The sequence below is a fragment of the Strix uralensis genome, chromosome 26, assembly GCF_047716275.1.
Source record: "Strix uralensis isolate ZFMK-TIS-50842 chromosome 26, bStrUra1, whole genome shotgun sequence".
NCBI classification, from domain to species: Eukaryota; Metazoa; Chordata; class Aves; order Strigiformes; family Strigidae; genus Strix; species Strix uralensis.
The window spans coordinates 4,958,463-4,982,343 of NC_133997.1; the positions used below are offsets into that span (position 1 = coordinate 4,958,463).

Sequence of the window (23,881 nt, forward strand, 5' to 3'; positions counted from 1 at the left end):
TTGTTCAGCCCTCCTTTCTTGCCCTCTGAAAGTCTCAGGCAACAAATTGCTGCTCAGTTGAGCTGCCGCACGCTGTTCAGTGTGTTAGCGCTGCTAAATGATGGCGTGGGTCATTTCGTTTTATCACGGTTTTGCACAGGAAAAGAAGTCATGGCCATCCTGCGACTGAGAGCCAAGGATGAGAAAACCAACGTGAGGAAATCTGCTCTCCAGGTACGGTGGCTTTTGCGTGCTTCCCTGTTCTCGGCGATTACCCGCAATGCCGTGAAAATGTACAATTAGGCCATAGTACTGTAGCGAGCTGTATGTAAGTTTGCCCACCTGTAGCTTCCTGCTGTTCCTGCAGAGTGCCTACAGGGTAAATAATGCAAGCATGAGGATGGAAAATTTTTCTAGTACTCTTGCTGGCAGTTTCTTATTCCGTCATTTAGAAAGAGAGGCTCTTTTCAAATGTCAATAGGCATTTCAATTAAGCGACTTCCTTATAAACTGAAGCATATTAGCTACTTAGTTTGTTTTGACCTTGTTAACAAAGAGATTAGGTTATATCCAGCCTCTTTGAGGTATGCGTTGCTTTGCTTGCTGCTCAATTTTTTTTTAATGAAGTCATTAGCTTTTAAAGAGATATGCTTTGATGAAAACTTCATCGCTTTAAAAAATGTGCGTCTGCTGGTGATGGCCTTCCTCTGTTAGTCCTCTTCAACCCAGCTCCTCTTCCTCAGCTCACACATTGATTTGAGCTTTCCAGTTAAGGCTTTACAGTTGTTTTAATGCTTTTTGATTTAAAAAAAAATATCCCCTCTTCCTTATTACCAGGCAAAAGACCTGGTTTGTACAAGAGACACATTATTTTCAAGGGCAAATAGTGACATTCACTCTATGCAAATGCTGTTATAAAATCAGAATGACTGAAAAGATGCTTTCTGTTTCATTCTACATCTCTGGTTGTTAATGTGATGTTTCACTCTGGGTGAGATAAATTAATCTCTGAAGTTGGTAGGAGGTAGATTGTATTTTTGATTTGCTACTCAACGCGCGTGGCCTGTATTCCCGACAAAGTTATGCTGGTATTTGGACTTGCAGGTCCTTACAAACATCCTGAAGCACAAAGTGACCCTGTGTACTGCAGAAGATTTGTCCACTCTTCAAGATCGTTGCCGGGACCCTGCTGTTTCTGTGCGGAAGCAGGCCTTGCAGTCTATAACAGAGCTCCTTGTGGTGAGAAAACAATGTCATGAATTCTTATGCAGACCTGAGAGGAGCGAACTGTGGGTTAAAAGGAGGAGGAAGCAGACAGATCTGGTACACGTCAGTTGGTCGTTCAGTGAATTTTCATTTTATGACTCTGTTTTAATTTTATTACCTTTTGACTTGAAAGTCATGACTCATTCTTATACATACTTGTGATTTATGTAGAATGCTTCCAACTGTTGGAAACATTTATTTTCGTGGCTGTTGATTTATGTGTCATGGAGAAAATGTTTATGTTGCTGGCCTTCTCAAGTTAAAAAAAAATCTGAATCACTTTACTAAGATGTAATGTGTAGATGATAGCACTGCAATATTTTTCTTTCTTTTCTATTTATTCACAAAGGGTTAGTAACAGGCTTAGAGCATCAGGTTTATATTAAGCAAAGCTCTCTTTTTTTTTTTTTTTTTTTTTTTTTTCTGTGTGTTAAATCATCTGCTGTACAGCTTTATTGCGATACTGTTATAATTATTTATAGGGTTTCAAAGCAAAGCATTACAGTACTTTAGCAGAAGCACCAGGTAGCTTGATCATACATATGATCAAATACCTCGTGGTGTCAAGTTCCCTTGTCCCATATGCTGCCACATTGCAGTGCTAGTTCAGCAGCATGCTGGGGGTTATTAAAATGTATTCTCAAAGTTAGTAGCTGAATCTGGGGGTTTCTGGGCCTTTGCTGATCTTACCCTTGTATATAGGATCCTCAAATGATTTAAAAATGTTTCTCATACAACATGTGTTTCTTTCAGTCTCAGCCCAATAATGCTCTAGTGCAGAAGGCGTGGTTAGAGGGAGTGGTGCCTGTGGTGATGGATGCTGAAAGTACTGTCCAGGAAAAGGCCTTGGATTGCCTTGACCAGCACTTGTTGCAACATATAAAATGTTATAATAAATTCAGGAGGGAAGATGAAAATCAGGCTCTAGCATGGGATCTCCTTACCCTGCTGACCTCAGAAAGCCGGGAGCTGAAGTAAGTGCATTTCTTCACTGTGGGCTCTGATGGCTTTTCTGTAATAGCCCCTTGTCCAATGCATCGAATGTTTTTATTGCCTTTACTATGTTAGCATTCAGGGACAAAGTCCAGAATTTTTTTTTTACTTTTAATCCTGTTAGAATACACAACTTTTCCTTTACAGAACAAAATTGCCTGGAGGACTAAGATAAGAGTCTGAGCTTCTACTCTCAGTGCTCTCATTCACTGCCTGGCCACAGACCATTAGGTATCATAGTTTACATATTGCTTAAATGCATGTGCTGGTTATGGTGCAAGGACAAGGAACTAAGTTGATTGGTTTGGGGTTTTTTTTAAGCTATTTAAATTCCCTGCTTGAAACAGCATAAGTGCATATTACTGCTAGAGGTGGAAACTATCATGTTGTGAGGGGCTCGCCTTGCTCTGCTGGTTCCTGGGACACCGGAGCCGTCGAGCACGGACAAGCTGGCAGCTGGTGGGCAGAGCGTGGTTTTCCTTTGTGTCGGGTATTTTCACTTGCTGCTCTTGTTACCTGTGCTCTCTCCCTGAACCCTGAACACTGCTCATGTACAGGAGTGTTGCGTGCTCTTCTTGATGTGTTGATAGCAGCATGAATATTTAAGTCAAATGGAGGTGTTCTGATGACAGAAGTAAGAGAAGATATATAAAGAAAGGAGAACATCGCCTTTTATTAATTCTGATGTACAATATGTTACTTGTCTTATGACAAATAGAATTATTCTGCCTTTTGCAGAATGCTGTGGGAAGAAGCAGAAGAAATGGGATGACACACAGTATGACAAGGACACAACATTGATTAAAGACAGCTGTATGTTTATTAGTCAACAGGGCATAATAGCTCAGAAATAGAAAATGAGATACTGGTTGTGCTGCCTTGCCAATCTGTGAAACTTGTCAATGTTCTAATTTGGGCTATTTTATAACATAGTTTGCAGATTCATGGCACCACCTTCTTCATGACCTTATTGTACCTTGCAGCTTGATAAATCTCAGAACTCTTTCAATGTGAAGTAAGTAACTAGGGTTAAATAGAAAAATGAGCAAGTTATGGTGTCTTAACATCACTGTACCCTGTCCCATTATGGGTATTAAATAGCAACTGCTAGAAAGTCTTTGTTACACATTGCTGAAATTACATTTTCTTGATGTGTCATGGTGTACCAGCTCGACCTTCTGTCCTATGGACACAGAGCACTACATCCATGCTTGTATGCCAGGTCTGTAGGGCGTCAGGATTAGGAACTGAGAGACTGAAAATATTGCTAATAAAATATCTACTCTGAGTAGTGGGAATGCCAAGCAATAGCAGCTTTGTTATGTTGCCCAGTGTATCCTGAACAGGGATGTTGGATTTTACTGCCAGTGTCTAAGATCAAGTGTTTTGTTTAATCTTCCTTTAATTTACTTTTCTTTCTTCCTTGTAGCCGTTACTTGAACAAAGCTTTCCATATGTGGTCCAAACAGAACAAGTTCCCCTCCACTTTCATCAATAAAGTCATGTCTCATGTGGAAACAGAGAATGCTGTACCAGCTTGGATGTTGCTTGCTAAGGTGTCAGGTTCTTCACCCAAGCTGGATTATTCCAAGATCATTGAATCCTGGGACAATGTCAGCAGGTATATGTGTGCTTTGAACACCATCCTCCATTCTGCAGGGGAGAGATGGGGGTGATGAAGAGGAGGAGCAAAGCAAGTGGGGACTTTCTGTCCTTCCACAGGCAGAGTGCTGTTCAGCTGCTCGGATCACAGTTCTTTATTCAGGCAATCGGTTCTGCAGCTAGGAAGCAAGCAATGGCCTGCAGATTTGTGCAGTAACCACCTCTTACCGTGAGCTTTTTGAGTTTTCATTTGGTTTGACAGGTCTGCCTTAGTAATGCATATCCCAGATGAAAGAATTTTTCTACTGTGATTTGGTGTTGGTTCCGTGGCATTAACGTTAGTTTGTCTGCTCTACCATTTTTCAGGCAGCAGCAGATGAACAGTGATACTACAGGACATATACTGTGTGTCGTGGGTCATGTTGCAAAGCACCTCCCTAAAAGCACCTGTGAGAGGCTGATTGGTGAGTGGCCCTGAGAAACTGCAGAGGGGAAGGCAGGGTTCATGCCTCCCATCTTAACAGTTATTTCCTCTCCAGAAGCAGTTGATAAGCTTAGAAAATGCTCATTTTATGTGTGTGATCTCATTTTCAGATAATATCAAGTGCTGGCTGAGGGAGTCTCAGTGTCCCTTGGAGGTGATTAGCCCAGCTGTGGAAACTCTGCAGAAGCTCTGCCGTGCGTATGCAGATGTGCCAGAGGAAGCACAGGTGTGACTTAAAATACATCTTTTAAAATAGCTTGTTTCACACTTAGGAGGGCTGTCTCTTCAAGGCAGCTTCTGTCTCCAGTCTGTAGGTTGATTACCTCTCTAAACAAAGAGGATCTGACTCCAGCAACTTGAGTCTGTTCTGCTCAGCTCTCTCACTCGCTGCAGTTGTGCTGGAGAGCGTCCTGTAGCAAAGGATGGGCTCGTAAGAAATCTTTTTTCAGAAGGACTTTTTCCGCTGCCCCCATCTGAAATACCTTGCGTTTGCCTTCTGTCAAAGTTTTGACAGAATTCCTAAAAGAGACCTATTGCTGTGCCTTTATGATATCAGCTATTTCTCAGGCTCGGTCCAGTTTGAAGGTATAGTTTTATACTATAAGCTCCGATTATTCTATATCAGAGCTGCTGTAGATACATATATTTTCTAGACCCCTTTCATGGGATCAAACAGGGAGTTAAGAACACATCACTTGCCCATTTCTCTTTTCTACCCTCAGTTGTTTTATGCCATAGCTTTGTTCTGCTCCCGTAGTGAGAAGGTGGGCTATCTTTTGCTGGTGAAATAGAAATCTCAGCCTGAGCACAGTCGCAGAGAAGCTAAAACTGATGCAGGTCTCCCTTGCTAATGATTTCTCTTTCTGTATGTATTATATTTCTTTTTTCAATATTGATGACAGCTATTTTGTAACAGGCATCCCAATAAAGTTCAGTAAACAGTGTGCAAAACTGCACACTCTGTGCTTCAAAAGCCGGGGTGGATTGATGGTTTCTTTGTGTTTTTAACTGGCAGACAGAAAATCCTCCCCTGTAGGTATAGTCATCACAGTAGGTTGGCTTACAACCAACTGCAGATGTTCCTGTACGTTGGTCACTTCAGCTGCCATCCGTATATGTATTTGGTTTCTTATGTTACCAAGTTGAGTTGAAAATAAAGCATTGGTTCTCTCTTTCTGACAGCTAAATCTGGTAGACAATTAACTTTTTTTGTTTCCCTTCCACCTCTTGGAATTCACATCGTGTTTTCATTTGACCGGAACTGCATTTTCCAAACAACATTTAAAAATTTCACACAGACAACCTCAAACATGTTGGATATACATGAAACAGTCACCTACCTCCTTCTTGTTTAAATCTGTGTGATTTCTATAATGAAGTAAACTTAGGCCTGTGGATCATTAAAAGCCAGATTCTCCAAGGCGTTTTGACACTTGCACACATCCTTTGATGTGCAGGAAGAATTTTAAAGCTCTAAGGCACTGTCTGATTGATTTCAATAGGATCTAGATTATTAAAAGCATATAAGGACTTTCAGATTAGGGATTCATGTGTGGACAGATATTACAGCTACATTTTGTTTAATTAATAAAGTGCTGAATTAATGTTGTTTAATTATGGAACAGAAGCTGCTCAACCAGGTGTGTGGAGATTTAGTATCGACCTGTGAAAGCTATATTTCAAATATAGTCCTCAAAGAGGATGGAGCAGAGCAGCTGCAAGAAGATCTCTTGGTAAGTTTGGTTCCTCTTCCCAGATTGGTCAAGGGATGTAGGTGGACTTGAAATTGGTGTTCGTTAAAGTTCACGCCAATAACTGTGTTACGTAGGAGAATACTGACGTGCACACCTTGTGCGTAAGCTCGTAATGAAATCTGGTATTTATGGGCCTGGGAGCATACAATGGTTTTATACATCAGCAGTTGCTTTAAAGATATGATACCCCATGTATTTTTAATAACATGACATGTTTCTTTGCTTCTTAGATGAGCTGTTTGGGAAATAAGTCTGTAAAACGCATAGAATGCTTTGAGGAGTATTTCAATATTATTAGTAGATGTGTGGGGGTTACAGCACATTAAACACACACACACACCATTTCTGTTTCAAAGCTTCACCTTCTGTTCTCTAGCTACTGTCTTCTTGAAAGGACTGAGGGAGTTCTAAGTTGTTTTTGGAGAAGTACCATACCAACTCCCGCTGACGTAATTTTCAGCTCAGCCGTTGCCTTTTGACTGCAGTGTTGCTTTCTCTCTGCAGGTGAGACACCTCTTTGTCCTGGGTGAGGCTGCCCAGCTGTGTCCAGCCAAAGTGGAGAAACGCATCTTTCTCCTGATTCAGTCCATCCTGGCTTCTGTCAGCGAGGACCAATGTGAGCCTCTCTCCCTACTGCCTTTAGTTTTGCATTTACAGACAACGCTGTTGACCAGAAAAGCACGTTTTCATTCCTGACCTGTTCTTTCCTAGTGTCTGGTTCTCCAGATGGTGAGGAAATGCCAGATTCTCAGCCACTGTCCCAATTCAGAGGATCAGCCATGCCTCCCGTGGTCAGAGCTCACGCATTCATTACTCTAGGTAATTGCCACCCTGCAGTAGAAGCGTGCCCTCGTATATCCAATTCCTACTCTTTGTGGTTAAAGTTCTGCTCAAAAGCTGTGTCAGTTGTAAAGGATAGCCACGGCACTCAATGTTTGCATTGCCTCAGCTCACAGCTTTTAGCAATGCAAATATCCATGGTAACAAGTTGCACAAACCATAAAAATCCTCCCAGCTATATGACTGCTTCTCAAGGCAGTTAATGTGTTAATGGTGATTAATAATTAGCAACGTCCTTCAGAATTGTACTTGGAGTTGGTTGCTGTCTGGCTGAAGGATCATCTTAGGTGTAGTAAGGCGCTCGACAGCGGATGAAGAAAACTTGGTGCTCTTGGTGCAGTTGAGAGCAGAATGAATTTGTTCTCCTCAGCACGAGTGAAGAGCTGCTTTGAGAGGAGCCTGGTCAATCCTGGTCGTCTGCGTGGAGAGTGCAAAGTGAAAGTTCTGGTTTTGTAGTACCTCTGTGGTTAGGAACAAGTCTTTTCTCTTGCAGATCGATAGTATTATTCTTTCCTTAACTGCTTTGGGACACTTAATACTTTTGTACAAGAGCTTAGAAACAGTTAGGGAGAAGTAACGTTAGCATGCAGGCTATTTTATTTTAAGTTGGTTTAGTGATGCTCTTAGAGGTGGGTGTCTCCCTGCTATGCCTATGACAGCTGGGGCTGTTCTTTTTAGCTGCTTTGAATAATACCCTGTACACAGAAATAGTTCTCTGTGAAGGAGGGAATTTGGCATAGAGACCCACACTATAGGTCTCAGAGGAGTTTGGAAGAACTCCTTGAAGTATCATTTCTTTGAGAGATCGTGCAGATTGCTCATCAAGTTTCAGCGTGTTTATCCCCCTGTTTACTTCCCGATTCCTTTCTTGGCTCATATTGGACTCCAAGGATGCAGTAAGCTGGGCTGTGGTGGTTAGGAAGAAGAATATATTCACAGCACTGACAGTCTCATCTCTGTTTCACAGGTAAATTGTGTTTACAGCATGAGGATCTGGCAAAGAAATGCGTTGCAGCTCTAGCTCGAGAACTGGAGGTGTCGCATGATGCGGCTGTTCGCAATAATGTTGTCATCGTTATGTGTGATCTGTGTATCCGCTACACATCCATGGTGGACAGATACGTTCCCAACATTTCGTTGTGTCTGAAGGACCCAAATCCCTTCATCCGTAAGCAGACGCTGATCCTGCTTACCAACCTTCTGCAGGTAAATAGAGGTCCTAGGCGTGTAGCTGGCAGCCCGCTTCAAGTACCTCAGGTGTGCTCAATACTGGCAGCCTGACCAGGGGGTGTATTGCTTGTACCTTGATTAATCTACACTTACTCAAGAAGGTTTTTAAACTATGTGTTTTGTTACTGCTTTTTTTTGCTAGCTAGGCAGGAATCATATCGAGGACACAACACAGTTGGATAACAAGATTATTTTTAGTCAATGGTTACCACTTTCCTTGTCTTCTCTTTGTTTCTTTGAATTCCCTTCAATTTTGCTCCTGTATGCATGAATATAACGAGCATCACAGCACCTTTTTTCTCCTACTGTCTCTGCTTATTGTTCTAGAGATGTAAATGTTGAGAGGCTCAAGATGTTTACCCTCCCAATGTTCATAGGAAGCCAACCAAGACAGATTTGGAATGCATTTGGCTCTGAGAACAGTGTTGAAGAGCATGTGTGCCTTGAGATGGGAGAACAGATTTTTCACGTTTCTGCTTTTTTTTATTGATATCTGTGGTAAAGCTAGATGCTTGCTGCTGTGGCATTTATGCTGTTTAAAGCATCCTCCAAAACATTGTTGTCTTGAGGTGTGCTTTGTGTGCCTCCAGCTGAAGTTGAATAGTTTGCTCATTTGCCTGATGTACGTTCTGCTACGCTCCCTCAGATGTTGTCCTGACTACAGTCTGAACGTTCACATTTGTTTTTTTTCTGATTCAAGTTGATAACGTATTGTCTGCCGCCGATTTCTTACAGGAGGAGTTTGTAAAATGGAAAGACTGTCTCTTCTTCCGTTTTGTCAGCGTCTTGGTGGATCCAAATCCAGATATTGTCAGGTAAAATAACACAACTGTAAAATAACGAAGGAGTTGAAGATCAGAGATGTACTTAAAACCAGTCTCAGTCTTGCACCTTCAGCATGCGAAGAAAAATTTCAGTCAGAGAGCAGATGATTATTCCATTAACCTCTTCACTTCTACAGTTGTTCACGCTCTAGGGTCTGCAGTGGTAGCAAAGGAATGGTGAACCTCTTTCCAAGTCATCTGAAGGTCCCACAGTAGCAAGCTGTGTGTTCCTGGCTGTCTGCAAAACACGCAGCTCTGCTCTATTTGTGACTCTCAGTTTTGTCCAGAAAAAAAGGAATTTTTGAAAGAAGCCTTTATGAAATCTTCCTTGTGGTTTTCTAACAAGCTCTGTCTTGAGCGCTGGTTTTGTTTTAGGAATAGGATTAAATATTCTGTTTTTTCTGATAAGGCATGCCTTGTCTTTTTAAGCCTTCTACCACATTTTGTAGTACTTAGGAATTATGCACACTGGCTTTAAGTGCGTGTTTGTAAAGTTTTTGGAGGTTTCAAAGTCTCAAGCTGCTCTGTTACGTGAGAAATGGAGTGGGGCAGGTTTCTCTAAGGATGGTAGATCGTGCAGAGATGCCGGATGCAGAGGAGGCTTGGACACCTTGTGACCTGTTTCCACCTGAAACAATCAACATGAAGATTGGTGTTTCCAGGACCATCAACCTATCGTTGCTTACTAGTGCATATTCAAACTTATTTTCTCTTCAGTGGGTTTTTCATATGTAAAAATGTCTTTCCAGTAGATGGTGACATTGCAACATTATGTTCCTAGAGCTTTAGCTAAGGAACACGGTGCTATTTCTTTGGGACCCTTTTTCTTTACATCTGCAGTCAGTGACTGCATCTAGACAAAACCACAGTCTTCAAGGCTGGGTTTGAGTTGCAGCTCTTGCAGAACTTCTGGTGATTGACTTTTTTGCAAAGTACTGTGAGTGTCTCAGCCACAATGGAACTTAAGTTATTTAAATAACAAAAGTGTTGTGCCTGGATTCAAGTTCAAATTTATTTTTGTCTCTGTTTTAATGGCAAAAAAAATGAAGTAGTATCGTGAGTGCTGAAAACGTCTATCTCTTTCTGAATGAAAAAAGGCTTAAAGGTAACGAGCCGATATCCTTGTTCCAGCCCAGATGGAACTGGGCAAGAATTAAATGTGGTGTTGAGGGAAACTTGGCAGGGGAAAACCATCCTCCTGCTTTACGGCTTGTGAACCCTACACTGTGTTTCAGGGGTGGCTTTTAGAAGCTACCTGATGAGAAGTTCTTTTTTTTAACTCCTTCCCAGGTTTGGAGAGTTCTGCCTGGTGCATCTCTTGCTGAAGAGGAATCCAGTAATGTTCTCCCAACACTTCATTGAGTGCATCTTCCATTTCAATAGCTACGAGAAACATCAGAAGTACAACAGGTTCCCCCAGAGCGTGCGGTCAGTTGAGCACATTTGTATCTCCTTATCGCTAAAAAATGGGCTGTCTGGCCACGCAGCAAAGGCTCATGGTGCTTATAATTATGTATGCAGCAGGGGGGAAACAGTGTTAAATTAAATGTCCTGCCTTCCCCGTGACACTTCTGGGAGGACTTCTGCATGTAATTTGTGGGAGTGTGTGGTATCCTAACAGCTTTATGGGTCTTGAAAGTGACATTCAAACATTCCTTGCTGATTTAAAGTCTTACTATTTCTGTGAGTTCGCATAATGTGACTTGGCCCTTGTAAAATGTCTCGCTCTACCACAGGGCAAAGAATCTTTTCTCTCTGAAGGGAAAAGATAACAAAGAAAAAAGGATGCGTATCTACAGGTTCCTGCTAGACCACTTTACAGATGAGCAGAGGTTCAGCATTACAACAAAGATCAGCCACAGCCTCCTAGGTAAGCGTCTGTCTTTAAAAAAACTGGCAAACAAGGAACTGGTGCCTATATAAAACCATTAGGCTCTCAAACCAGCCACGTTATCTTCCTGTCTTTACTGGCAATGCTGTTTCCAGTAAAATACTTATTTCTTTCTGTGTGTTCCAGCATGCTTTGTGGATCAGATCCTTCCACTGGACTTGGAAGCCAGTGAGCTGCTCTCAGATACATTTGCAGTCCTTAGCTGCAAAGAAATCAAGCTATCAACGATGAGATCAAAACCCGATGAAGACATTCAGCCCGATGAAGATGAAATGGCAATGGCCAATGCTGTCATGCAGGTGGCACAAAAAAAGCTCATCTCACAGGTGAATGGCACTTGATCTGGTGTGGGAAGAGGGCTGGCCACCATGCTGGGAGGAATTTTACCCTTCTGTGATGGATAATTTTTTTGCACAAGTTTCTCCAAGTAACGCAGGGATGCCAATGACATACTGTGCCCGTAGGCTGTTGTTCAGGCTCTGATCTGAGGGCACCTGGGGAAGCACCATGTGTTGTAAATGAAAATGTTACGGCTAGGTTTGTGAAGGATGCTTGTACTTGAGGGGTTAGTTGGAGTGATCAGAAATGCATTTCCTCTGAAGTCAGCGAAGCTAGGCTAGGCTAAATTTGTTCCACGGGTCTTTTACTGGTAAAGCATTTGAGCGTAACAATGTTTTTTGATGCACCTTTTGGCAATTTGCCTTCAACGTGAGAACTGACTGATTTAGTGATGTATCTTAAAAGACTCCATTTAGGTTAAAAGCCTATCTGCCTGCGTGCGGCCTAAGAGCAGGCTTAATTGCGGTAATTCCCTTGCTATGGAGTGATAACTCCTCTCGCTTAGGCCATTCATCTAACCACAGAGAGTGGCTTCTCCTTTATTGCACCGTGTAACTGTTGATGCCTTGTTCAAACAAAGGTTCAAAAGAAGAACTTCATAGAAAACATCATCCCAGTAATCACGTCACTGAAGGCTTTGATGGAACAGAAGAGGATCCCAGCTCTTCGGGACCTTATGTACTATCTACGGGTAAGGGGAAGTGTTTTGTTTTCGGGGGTTTTTTTTGACTCTCTTGAGTTAATGTGTTAGATGTGCAACCAGTAATGGAACGAACAGCCTTCTTAGAAGGAAATTTAGAAGGCATATGAAGTTGTGACACTGCCACTGTGTTAAATAATGTAGGAGGTGGAGGGATTTTAGATAAGGATCTCGCAGTGTGTTACGTGTGAGCCTCCTCAGTGGAATGTGGGCAGAAAGCTTGAATGCTGGAAAGCTTTTCCATGTTCTGAAGTACAAATTGGAATCGAAACTCTTAGTCTGTTAAAAACACCTCTGCTCTACCAACTGGTATTTCCTTTTGCACTTAAGCAGCTGTGATCTGAATGGGGACATGAATCAGTAGTCAGAAGAGATTTCTGAAAGAGTTTAAACATTCCTTATTGCTCCAGGAAATGATGCAAGATTACCGAAATGAAATCAAAGACTTCTTTGCTGTGGACAAGCAGCTGGCAGCCGAGCTGGAGTATGATATGAAGAAATACGAAGAGCAGCTGGCCATGGAGAAGGAGTCAGAGCAGGAGCAGGTCTCGGCAGCGCAGGCAGAGGTGGTTGGTGCCGTTAACTCTGTGCACGTGCTGTCTCCTCTGCTAAAGTTTGTGTACATGTAACACCCAGACCCTCTATGCCTGCAGACCTCGTTACAGCACTTGGAATGGTCATGTAATGTTCTCATGCCTCTTCGCATTTGCCGACAGAAGCTTTGGTTTCAGAGTCATTTGATACGCTTAGAACGACAACAAACAACACATTAGGCAAAGGGGAGCAGCAAACAATTAATGTAAAAAGAATTCAATTTAAAGGGAAGGCTAAGTCTAATTTGCAGCTGGCTGTGGCTGTGGTTACATGTTGTATTGTTCTCTGTTCCCAGAGTGATAAAAATGATAAACAGGTCAAAAAGAAAAGGGTTCATTTTGTCTGACTTTAGGTGGATACAGAGTGGAAACTTAGATCTGTCCTAGTCATGCAGATCCTCTTTCAAAGTCAATGTAAAGAAATAAGTATGTGCTTGGGTCAATTGTCCTGAACTATTTTAGATACCTACCTTAAGATGAGATGACTTCTACCCTGGAAGTACCTTTCTCTCTCTGCTGACTTTAAAAGAGCACCTATGTATAGACCTCTAAACTAGGACATACGTATCCCATCAAAACTTCCTCTTCGCTTCTTGTTAAAATTTTGGCCAATAAATTCTTTCTCCCTGGCACCCTTTTACATCCATCACACAAAGGGCAGTTCTTAATCACACAGCCTGTAGGTCTAAGCAGCTTGTATCTAGGATTTTCTACACTTGTATCTGTTGTTAGACATGATCTTTTCTCCTGTTTTCTGTAGCAACCTCCAACTTTGGAGAGAGCTGTACCTTCTGGTGGCCGGAATAACAATGCTCAGTCTCCTCAAAGTGGGAGACAGTCCTCACCACCCGGATCAAGTCCTTCCTCCGTGCCTTCTGAGTTTACTACACCTAGTGCTGATGTTCCAAAACAGCCGTTACTCGGTCGCAGGTATGGGTTTCTCTTTCTGTTACCAGTTATGATATTCAGCAGGGCTACTGCTTTGCTTATCCACTCCTTAGTGGTATGAAAGTCACCGGTGCTGCAGTATAATCCTCTCCATTGCATTTGGTGTTTAAGATCACAAGGGACTGGGAGGGGACAGGTCTCTCTCCTCATTCCACGCATCTCATCTGGGCTTGCAGAAGGAAAAGCACTTCACTGTTTCGGTCATGGTTTTTGCCCTGCAGGCCAGCATCCTTGAGCACACTTGCCATCCTGAACTCTGCCAGGAAAGTGATGGAAGCCAGAAGCAAGCAACGCAGCAAGAGTGTTGGAGGAAGTTTATCGGCTGTGGCGCTTCCATTGAGCGCAGCTGGCAGCAAGCAGGGTAGGGAGCTTGCTGCAAACTGACCTGGCATTGGACTAGACCGAGTTGACACAGCCTCATTGTTAGACCCTTGCGGTCTCTAAGTGAATACATTTCTATTCTTAATTATTTCCTTGTTATTTCTAGTATCCTTTCAAAGCTTGAATCAGCAGTCTACCGGAGAAAATGTTTCTGTGGTGGGCCGTGCAATCAGCACACCAGAGCGTAAGTATAACCCAAAGGAACCTGTTCCAAATTGGGCTGAGCACTCATTTGCTGAGAGAGGTAGCAGTGCATGGCTCCCCTAAAGAGCAGAGAAAATTAGTCACTGACAGCTACAGATTATTTATTTATCTAAATGATTGTAGTAAATAAGAACGGTTCTGAAATTGAAGGTCTCGGATGAATTATGTACATGGGAAAGGACAGTCCAATACGGTCTCCATTTACCTGTCAGAGGGTATTACAGTATGGAGTCAGTGTGGGAGAGCATTTATTTTGGGCTGCTGAAGGAACAGAGCTTTCTCCCTTCCACCACTCTGGGGTGCCGAGGAGGCATGTTGTGGTTCCTTCATAGCGTGTGTTGCCTGAAGTGTGCAAGATTCTGTGGCGTTTGTTCTCCTTGACTCTGGAAGTGTAGCTTAGCATTTTTAGACTGAATTACAGAACCCTGCTGTGGAGGGAAATACTCAAGGTCTGGTCCTTTTCAGCTCTGAGATGGGGAGTTCCTGTTGTCCAAACAAAGGATCTTAGGTGAGCTGTGACCTGCTTCTAGAGCAGGCAGCGAGCTGTGACAATTGCAAGAGAACACAGAGATCTGCTCAAGGGGGATTGATAACCTGCAGAGTCCTTTCTGACCGTGTGTCTGTGTGTTCTACCCTAAGAAAGAACTGAACTGAGCGTTGGAGAAGAAATGATTTGGGTTTTATTTTTAATGGTTGGACTAGATGATCTTCAAGGTCTTTTCCAACCTAGATGATTCTGTGAGGTTTTTTACTCTGCTGTGGAAATTAAAAATAGACAGAGAGGAATCTCTAATACACAAATTGTGAGAGTCTGCTGTGCTTATGTCCATTGCAGCTGAACTGCCATCTCACAAAACCTGACTTTCAAAAGTTTGGTTTTATTGGAATGCTTTCTGACAGCCCTGCAGCGTTCTGCGGCATCGCTTTCTGCAAGCACAAGAGGCAGTTACAGTAAAACACAAACGGAGCTGAGTTCTAGCCATAGATTCCCTTCCCTTATGTCAATTTGCTGCTGAACTCCTTTAGGGCATCTCCGCTGTGGTGCGAACTGTGAGTGTGATGAACACCCTCCCGCGTTCTGAGAGCGCTCCGATTAAATTGGGTGTAGAGGCGAGTGTCTGACAGGTCACCTCTCGTTAGGCAGTTGTGAATGGTTGCGGGGAGGGGTCGATGTTCCAGAGGCACAGCTGTCTGCCTGCCCTCTCATCCAGTATCTCTGGAAACACCCGACCTGTGTGCTCACAGGCGAGCAAACAGCCTGCGAATACCTGACATCTGCGAGCAGGCAGGAGCAAACCAGCGGCACTGATGTGCATCCACTGGAAAACCTGACCCGTCTCTTCCCCGCACGCTCCACTGTTTGGCTAGATTTGTCTGCCTCGATGTTTCTCTCTGCTGCCTGAGCAACAAGCAATGATCTTTGTGCAAAAAAAAAAAAAAAAAAAAAGGGAGGTGTGTTTTTAGAGAGCAGAAATCTTTAAGCGCCATATTTCTGTCTGGAAGCTTGCACGGCTGTTTCTCTTAAGCACCATATGGTGAAAAAGGAGGAAGAACGTTAATCTGCAGTGGTACTAGGACTGAATTCTGACTTTGCTTCGAGGCAGCATGTGTCCTTCAGCAGGGAGACAAACTGTACAGAGCAGTATCATCACTTCAGTTAGCGTGTGTTGAGCCATCTGCACGGTGGCGCTGGGTCTTGCAGGCTGATAGACAATCAAAATAAAACATTTTTATGTCTCTGGCATATCATTCGAGAGTTAGTGGAGATGCAGTTCTTTGTAAACCATTTTGTACTTGTGAAGTTAAGAACAGCTGTCTCTTCTCTCTCCCTTATTCGGCTGTTCTGGCTGTCACCCTCTTCCTTGCTGTCTTTGGGTCTCCTTCTCAACTCCTGCTCATTACTTAGGGAACAGCTAAGTGGGTCTGGTGTCGATTGCTTCACTGTGGTATATAAACATGTGTTGTGAAGATACCACTTTTGATTGCATGGGAACTCCTACTTGATGACGGTTCTCTACCGTTTCCTTCCCTCCTTTCATATAAACTTCTCATTAACCAAGATAACTTGTGAAGGCACACGCTGTACAAAGTCAGGACACCTGCAGGTCAGTCCTGAGAGATGCAGAGGCCAGCTAAGGCAGATAGATCAAGGTGAGTTTCCACTACAAGCTTCAGTGATTCCCTTCCAGGGCAGGGAAGCAGTTGAAGAGCAAACCCAGTTAGTCTGTAGAGAAAAGTCCTTATAGCAGAGTTTCCAACTCCTGGCCTATAAAGTGCTTTCTACCTTAATTCCTTGTGATAGATTCTGGGAAACATGAGCATAAAACAGAGCATTGAATAAAGTAAAATCTGAATATTGTGACATTTCTCCTGAGATAAATGACAGGAAAGAGACAGCTGACAACTCTGGCCTATTCAGGCAAGCTGAATTCTACCTAGCTTCCTTGTCAAGTGATTCCTCTTGTCTGGCTGCAGGCAGTTCCTCACAGGGGGGCTCTTCAGGCCCTTTGTCAGTCTTCAGGGGCCCCACATTGTGCCTCCACGAGGTAAAGCAACTGGCCTAACGTGTTGTTGTGAAAGATGGCAAAGCTTCAGTGGCTCTCCCACCTAGGTGGGACAAGGAGGCGTGTTGCCGAGGTCTCTTTATTTAAATTAATTTCCTCCACGTGGAAGGAAGGCTGTAAGTCTGGAGTATGAAGCTGATGCGCACAGATGGCCCATCAGATTTAGCGTGTAGTTTTGAGGCTGGATGGGAGACACAGATCTGCTGGGCTGGAAAAGAGATATGTATGTGCTTGCAATTAACTGGATATACTTACTCTGTGACACTTAAGTGTTCTACTACAGCATGCTTTGCCCTCTGGCTATGTCACAAGCTGGCTGCTAATATGTGCTTTTTCTTTCAGAGACCATTAATGAATTGACTTTCGGTGCTGGGGTCAGTTACATCAGCGTGATGCAGACACCCGGTTCAGCTCCAGGCAAGTCACCTTTGTGATTCTAACTTGAGGGGAGAAAAACCCCCAAATGATCAAATCTGTGGAGTTTTTAAAAATAAGAAAATATATGTGCTATTTGCAGAGAAGAAAGAGGCTGAGGATGAGCCAAGAGGTATTATCTGTTTGACATCACCAGAGCAACCGTAAGTTCAATGCAGGTCTTGAAATGGCAATCACAATGAGAAAGACTGGTAGAGTGCTTTAAAATAAATGGTCATTCTGCTCTCTTCTTCTAGCCCATCCCTGCCCCGGGAGTGGAAAGTAGAATCCCCAGCAAGGAAAAAGAGCAGCCAACGTGTCCCTCTGAGACGGTCCCAGAGGAGAACCCCACTGAAACCAAACAACTGAACCTTTCATTGAACTTTTGTACAGAATGATCGCATTCCCTGAAATCTGTCCTTTTCCTCTGTAACTACAAATCATTGTGGGCACACGTCCTCCCTCCCTTATCTATTCTTATTTGGCTTTTGCATGAAACTGTCTAGAATATGGGCATACAAAGCCTGCATTAACACATGTATGTATTATAAGCTGCTGCCGTTGACAAAGCTCACTGGAGTGCTAGAAAGCTGCAGTATAAAGGGAGGCTTGCTCTTCACTCACAGGATGTATAATTTGTCCATTTGGAAAAGTACGAGCGTAATGTTGCCACAAGCTTAGCAATAAATGCATTTATCACAGCTTGCAGGGAAGCGAGGGGCTCAGCTTATTCACTCGATCCCTCATTGTCCCTCTGGGTTATATACTGGAGTTGCTTTGATTTCAACAAAGGTAAAGCAGCTTGTCACTGCCACACCCCTAAATCTGGTAATTGCACGCTACATCACCTCTCATTTGTTGTGCAAACTCCTGTGTGTATGAACAGCCTTAATGTTCTTTTTATATGGAATATTTCCATTCTTGAACTATGTTATTTCCAGCTATTAACATTTTATGAAAATAAATGGTTATGGAATTAATTCCACCCACAGCTTCTCCCCTCTTCTTGATCTGACAGAGAAATTATTTTTTTCTGTAGATTTTTACAGCCTCTAAGTCTCTTCTACTACGTCGCTGGTATCTTAGGCACTCAGTTCAATTAATGTTGGACGCAGCAGCTTTTAAATATAGACTCTTATTTGACTGCAAGCAGGATATGAGTAACTCACTAAAATCAAGGTTGGTAAGTCATATGCATAGCTTTGTGCTCTGCGCAGATAACTTACCATAAATGCGCCGTGTAAATGGCCCATTCCTGAGTCTCTCCGAAGCGATGTGAACCTCACTGAAGTTCTTCCGTTGTTAACTTTGATTACAGAGCCCTTGCCCTAGATTTCATGGAAACTTGACAATGGAATCTGTTTTATTCATGCTGGTTTGTCTTATCCCGGCGTGAACACAGAGTAGGGTTTTCTGCACAAGCAGAAACAAAGAGGCTGAGTGTGCTTCTGCCACAGCCCTTCCAGAGGCACTTGCCTCCTGCACTGGAATCTCATCATTCCCCCTCACTTTCCCTATTCTGTTTTGAAGATCAGAGAAACCTTCAAGTGAGGTTAAATTTGATTCTCAAAATCAGTCAAAACCTAGGAACAGGGGACATAGGGAAGGGCTTTGGCTTAAGCAGTGGTCAATTATGGCCACATCCATTTATTTTGTACCTTCTCTCCTGCCTTAAAATATTGTTTAGCCACTCTGAATGGCAAATTGGAATAGTTTCTTTCCTAATTTGTGCTTTTCTGTCTGTCCTCAAGCAGCACTGAGATGAGCCCTGTGAGCGTTAATCTGTCTTCTCTAGAGAAGAACCAGGGGTAGACAGATGTCCAAGAATAAACTGATGAACAGCAACATACCTTGGACTTTCTGTACCCTTCAGCCCAGTACAAGTAAACGAGTGCTCTGACAGAAGAGACTTCCCCTCATTTCACTGAATTGAAAACAGAAGCCTCTAATAATACGGCTGTTTTAAAAAGAAAACCAAAATCAAACAAAAAACCCTACCAGAATGCTTTATAGCTTGGTATTTATGTAAAACATTCTTGGCAAAGTTAAACGTAATACATTAGTACAAACCTGAATATTATCCACAATGATACAATGAATTCCATCAATCAGATCTCATGAGCTGTATCGGGGGATCATCTCCCCTTCTCTCGTTAGAGATGCCACTGTCACATTTTAGAACTGAAAAATGTTTTGATTCTTAGCTTGCTGGCTTTTCCCATGAAGGCTGCCTTTGGCTCACGGTGAGACTGCAAACTGCTCCCATAGTCCCCAGAGCTACCCTGATTCAACCCTTTTCTTTCTCTCCCTTATAGATATCCTAAAAGCAGCATAGAAAAGGAGTAGTGGATATACTGAAGGTGCAAAGGAATGTTATGCTCGCCACTGTCATCGTTAGAGGCAGCGTGCAGCCGGTGAACGGGACTGTGCGGCTGGGGTGAAGAGCATGTCTTAAGAAGGTAACCATAAGTAGTTGCAAGATAGTGGTAACGTCCAAGTTACACAGAGAACATATGGTTATTGCTGCCCCATCCTTATTTTTACTTTCATTAGCAAAAGGAGAAGTGGTAACACTTTGTGTAGGCAAAACAAATGCAGCAATGGCATGTCCAGCGAGGCCCCTAGGAAACAAAGCAGAACACTAAAAAATAACACTGACAGTCCAAATCGTCAAGTATCCAAAATACTGTATACAGGAAAAGTTAAGACAACTCAATTCATATTGGAAATACAAGAACACTAAATTATGCTACATTAAAAAAAATTCTTAAACCACAGCACAGTTCTAGTGTTGCATCCACATCTTGCAGTCTTATATTACCCAACGCTGTTCAACACTATCAACATGTATGTTGCTGGGAAACACGTGTTTCCAATTATTCTCTCTAAAGCCAAGAGAAGTAGATTTTTTTTTTTATTTTTTCTTTTTTTCTTTTACCATCTAGAGAAAAGTTGCAACTGACACTACAAAAGTGCTTTTGTAATTGAGCTTTTGCTGTCCCAACTCCAGAAACAGTTGCCTTGGCTATGCAGCTTAAACCTGTAAAGTTGCCATAGCTGTCACACTGTGTTAGTGCTTTAGGGAACTTGCAGAGGGGTAGCAAACATTGAAGTCACTCTGTCACCTTGTTGGAACTGAATCCAAAAGCCATCCCTGGATATTTCTTGCAACAACAAAAACAAAATGTTGGTCACTGGCAAGAAAACTAAGTTTTATATATAAAAAAGTTGATAGCTCCTGCCATAGATTTACAAAAACTATCCCTGAGTGACTCTGTTCTGTGTCTGGTAAGACCTCTTGTGACAAGGAAATTGCTGAAGCTAGCTTAAGAGGAAAGAGATGCTGTTCCACCCGCAGTTTTTTATTACACTTTGCAATAATACTGATATGCTCTGACAGTGCCATACTATAGCGACATTTGAGCTCCTCTCTGTAGCTTAAACAGTAAAAAAATAGCTACGTTACTTAGACACTGCTGGCATCACGTATTTACACTTTAAATAGAAATGTTACCTTTTCTGAAGTAATCAAAATACATCTTTGCAAAAAATTTAGAATGTGGGATTTTACAAAATAAATGGAGAAGGTAAAAAAGCTTGAAGATATCTCAGTACCTTTTATGGCAACCTTAGCCCATGAAAGTATTTGGCTTTAATTTTCCTGAAAGGGATGTCTTAGCACTAGGTCCTCTGCCTCCACTCTAAGCCTCTTTACAACACCAAAAGACGCAAGAGGCAAGCCTGCTTTGTGCAGATTAGAATGAGGGGTTACCTGCGTGCAACGGGTTTTCAATAAAGCAGGGAACAGAAGCAGTCCTTCTGGCCTGACGCTGCCCCCGTTTCATGTTAAACGGAGTAACGAGGATTCGGTAAATTTACAAAAGGGCTGAAAAAACATCAGCTGCGTTTGCTGTACCGGTATCTGTCACTGGAGACTATTCAGATACCCCGTTCTGCACCTGAGCAGTCAGAGTCAACAGCGCAAGACAATCACACGCGTGTAAAAGTCACCAGCCAGGCCTGGGCAACAAGCTGCTGAGAGGAAGACTCCCCCTTGCACGGATAAATCTTACTCTTTGAAGTCCACCTATTGCCGTATCAGCACCTTTTTTGCCTACTAGTAATACGTACTAGTAGTGTCTACTACACGTTTACCTAACGCTGCTCCCCTGGTTGGTTTGCACATTGTGGCTGTGTCCCTGCAGCACAAATAGAAGGCAATTCCACAAACTTCCACAGCCCAGTCTCTTGGGAAGTATTACAACGCTTCCCCAGTCCAAGGACAGGTTTAGGTGATCCTGTTGGTATCTCCGGAGGCAGGGGAGACGCAAGTTGGGCAGTGAGGAGTTACTTTAAACTTTGGCAAAGAAAAAAAAGATATACAGATAGCTAGCTATCAAGTTCTTGTGTGTTCCAAACTCTTCCAAGCGCACTTAATTCATCTTTTGCTCTCGCTCTGAGTTCCTGGAGGAGGTATTTTCACACTTGCTTTTGCTGGTTTGCAATATTCTTTTGGCGTCTTATATGACAAATGAAGACTTGTGTCTGAAGTCACCCTGCAACAAAACAGTTCTGGAGGTAGGAAGGATCTAGTGGCTTTCCAAGCAACTCTTTGTTCCTGCTGCCCCCAGCTGCAACGTGCCCGTGAAAGGCAGATCCAAAGTGTGGAAATTGTAGCATTCTGCCCAGGTAGCCCCCCCGTCCAGCTGGTAAGGTGAGGGAGCCACCAGTCACACTGGCCAGGTCTTCCTGCTGTCCCCCTCACGTACCAAGGCACGGCAGGGGCCTTTCCCATTCCCTCTTCAGTATCTCTGCTCCCAGGGAGAGGCTTTTTCTGACGTAAAGCTCAGTGATCTATTCAAATCCCAAAATGCAAATTCTCTTGTAAAAGCATCATGGCCTGCCCACTTAATCCAATGAAACTCATCCTAAGGGGGTCAAGCCATAAGATAACAGACAGAGCAGAGCTGCACTTGACAGCTCTTGGCATCAGTCACTTAAGGCAACTTAAACTGTTCACCATTTCTAAGGAAATGACTCAGCCTTCACCCTTCTGTTTTCTCTCTGTTCTACATCCTTGCTTCTGAGTGGTGCCCACTCTAAGAAAGTCTGCAGGCCCTAAAAAAGCGAGTAGTCCTCTGCCCACCCCCTTCCTCTCCTAAACAGAGAGATGTTAAATGCAAATCATTTGTTACCTCGTCGTCTGTCCGGATATAGTTAACACCATCAGGTTTTGCTGGAGTCTTGTAGCTGAAATAAAGGAAAAGATCTCATTTCTGGGACAAGAAGACTGCAGGATTTTGGAGGGGAGGTGCCAAGAAAGACGAAAATGAGGAAGAACAGCCGAATAAAAAGAAAGCAGAGAGAAATCCAGCTCGTTGCTCAAATGATAGATCTGTGCTTATTCCATCATTTGTCATGACTGGGATTTTTTTCTAAGTTCCCCTTCAGCACAGGGTAAAAAAATTGCTGCATGCTTCCACAAGACTACCTCTGCACAGAGATTAACTGATTCTTTCCTGGGCTCTCCTGCTCCGGTCCCTGTGCAATACCTTTGTGTGTGCCTCCTGCATTGTTTCCTGTGCCAATTATAAGGTTCATTTTAAACCTTCACTGCCAGATGCCTCCAGCATTTTCCTTAGTTATAAGGAAGCGCCACTTGTTTGCAGTCCCACAGGAGTTCAGAATTTATATACGACTGTCAAGTCCGGTGTATGCCAACCCTCAGCTGCATTTAAATAGGGTATTTGGAGCTTTTTCTGAAAACCAAACCAAACCAAACAAAAAACAGACAGGACTTCTGCTGAAAAGCAACACTTAACATGGAACAAATCTATCTGGTGAGAATCTTGGGTTTACATATATTATCTCTTCCACAGATTCTGTAAGGACATCAAGGCTTGTTTCTGACGCTAATGCTGTTGTTTTTAACATTTTAATGTGCATTCTAAAATGGTTGTTTTTAATCCCAAATTTAGGTTCTCACAAGTAGTGAGATTTCCTGTAGAGAGCCTACTCTTCTGCATATATTTTCTATGCATGTCCTGATGCTTTAAACTAATTGCGCAGTGAGCTCTGCTCATTAAATTGTAGACCTCATTATGCCAACAGCACAAAACCTATTGGACAAACACCTGTAGGCATTTAATTGTGCTGGTCCCCCTTTTCTGTGCAAAGTATGAGGATATCAGAGCAGAGTTTTCACTCCTCTGTCTGGTCTTGGTAGCGAGCACAAGAGGAGCCAGACCAAAATCCTCCCTTGGGCAAATAAACCTTCAGCATGGTGCAGGGTTTACAGCAGGGAACTGGGCACTTCAAGAACTGGGTTGGCCTGTAGCCTTTGGTAGGGAACCAGGAAGAAATATGTCCGAGTCAGGCACTGAAATACATTTTAGCCACCGATTTCTGGCACCCTTCAGACTACTTCATGCTAGCTGTGGGTGCAGGGACTTGTATAAGAACACTCTGAATCCCAGCTTACCTTTCCCCACTCTCTTTGCTGTTTGCAAAGTAACCCCTTCTGTAGGCGCAGCAGATACCAAGAGTGATGAGCACCAAAACTGCCAGGACCACCAGGACTCCACCAATTATCCCACCGATATTGAGGTCATCTGGCAAAGAGAAAACCCATCATCCCCTATTTCTTTAAGGCAATAGCAATATTTTAGCTTTACATACACTAAAACATCATCTCTCAAATATTTTAAGCAAACCCCAGTAATTCATAGGCAACCCTGATTCCAAGCCTAAAACTGTTCATGAATCTGAACAGTGTTTTAATGTTTCCCTGAATTTTTACTTTTTTTTCTTCTTCCTGCATTTGGGGCTGTGAGAAAGCAGGAAAAACTTAATGCTCTAGGATGTGCCCCTTCCTT

The 23,881-nt window shown here is 42.9% G+C and overlaps 2 protein-coding genes across 4 annotated transcripts in view; one reads left to right on the forward strand and one right to left on the reverse strand.

Annotated features, from left to right (window-relative positions):
• The window catches only part of NCAPD3 (non-SMC condensin II complex subunit D3), a 30,794-nt gene extending 12,797 nt beyond the window's left edge, over window positions 1-17,997 (forward strand). For 2 of the 3 annotated variants that reach the window (XM_074851000.1, XM_074851002.1), the window contains 22 exons: window positions 140-213; window positions 1,084-1,218; window positions 1,999-2,219; window positions 3,668-3,859; window positions 4,207-4,304; window positions 4,435-4,550; window positions 5,950-6,057; window positions 6,583-6,694; window positions 6,790-6,897; window positions 7,886-8,124; window positions 8,884-8,963; window positions 10,263-10,400; window positions 10,709-10,842; window positions 10,990-11,189; window positions 11,783-11,893; window positions 12,313-12,471; window positions 13,256-13,425; window positions 13,665-13,804; window positions 13,931-14,008; window positions 16,935-17,009; window positions 17,110-17,170; window positions 17,264-17,997. In XM_074851000.1, coding sequence (XP_074707101.1) covers window positions 140-213; window positions 1,084-1,218; window positions 1,999-2,219; window positions 3,668-3,859; window positions 4,207-4,304; window positions 4,435-4,550; window positions 5,950-6,057; window positions 6,583-6,694; window positions 6,790-6,897; window positions 7,886-8,124; window positions 8,884-8,963; window positions 10,263-10,400; window positions 10,709-10,842; window positions 10,990-11,189; window positions 11,783-11,893; window positions 12,313-12,471; window positions 13,256-13,425; window positions 13,665-13,804; window positions 13,931-14,008; window positions 16,935-17,009; window positions 17,110-17,170; window positions 17,264-17,375 — 2,861 coding nt within the window. In that variant the 3' untranslated portion in view covers window positions 17,376-17,997. The remainder of the gene's footprint in view (window positions 1-139; window positions 214-1,083; window positions 1,219-1,998; window positions 2,220-3,667; window positions 3,860-4,206; window positions 4,305-4,434; window positions 4,551-5,949; window positions 6,058-6,582; window positions 6,695-6,789; window positions 6,898-7,885; window positions 8,125-8,883; window positions 8,964-10,262; window positions 10,401-10,708; window positions 10,843-10,989; window positions 11,190-11,782; window positions 11,894-12,312; window positions 12,472-13,255; window positions 13,426-13,664; window positions 13,805-13,930; window positions 14,009-16,934; window positions 17,010-17,109; window positions 17,171-17,263) is intronic. The other variant, XM_074851001.1, reaches the window with a different exon arrangement.
• A 1,012-nt stretch (window positions 17,998-19,009) lies between these two features.
• Window positions 19,010-23,881, reverse strand: part of JAM3 (junctional adhesion molecule 3) — a 31,299-nt gene continuing 26,427 nt past the window's right edge. Inside the window, exons 7-9 of the mRNA XM_074894961.1 lie at window positions 23,488-23,617; window positions 22,202-22,256; window positions 19,010-21,562 (exon numbers count right to left, since the gene is read on the reverse strand). Of these exons, the coding sequence (XP_074751062.1) occupies window positions 21,527-21,562; window positions 22,202-22,256; window positions 23,488-23,617 (221 nt within the window). The 3' untranslated portion in view covers window positions 19,010-21,526. The remainder of the gene's footprint in view (window positions 21,563-22,201; window positions 22,257-23,487; window positions 23,618-23,881) is intronic.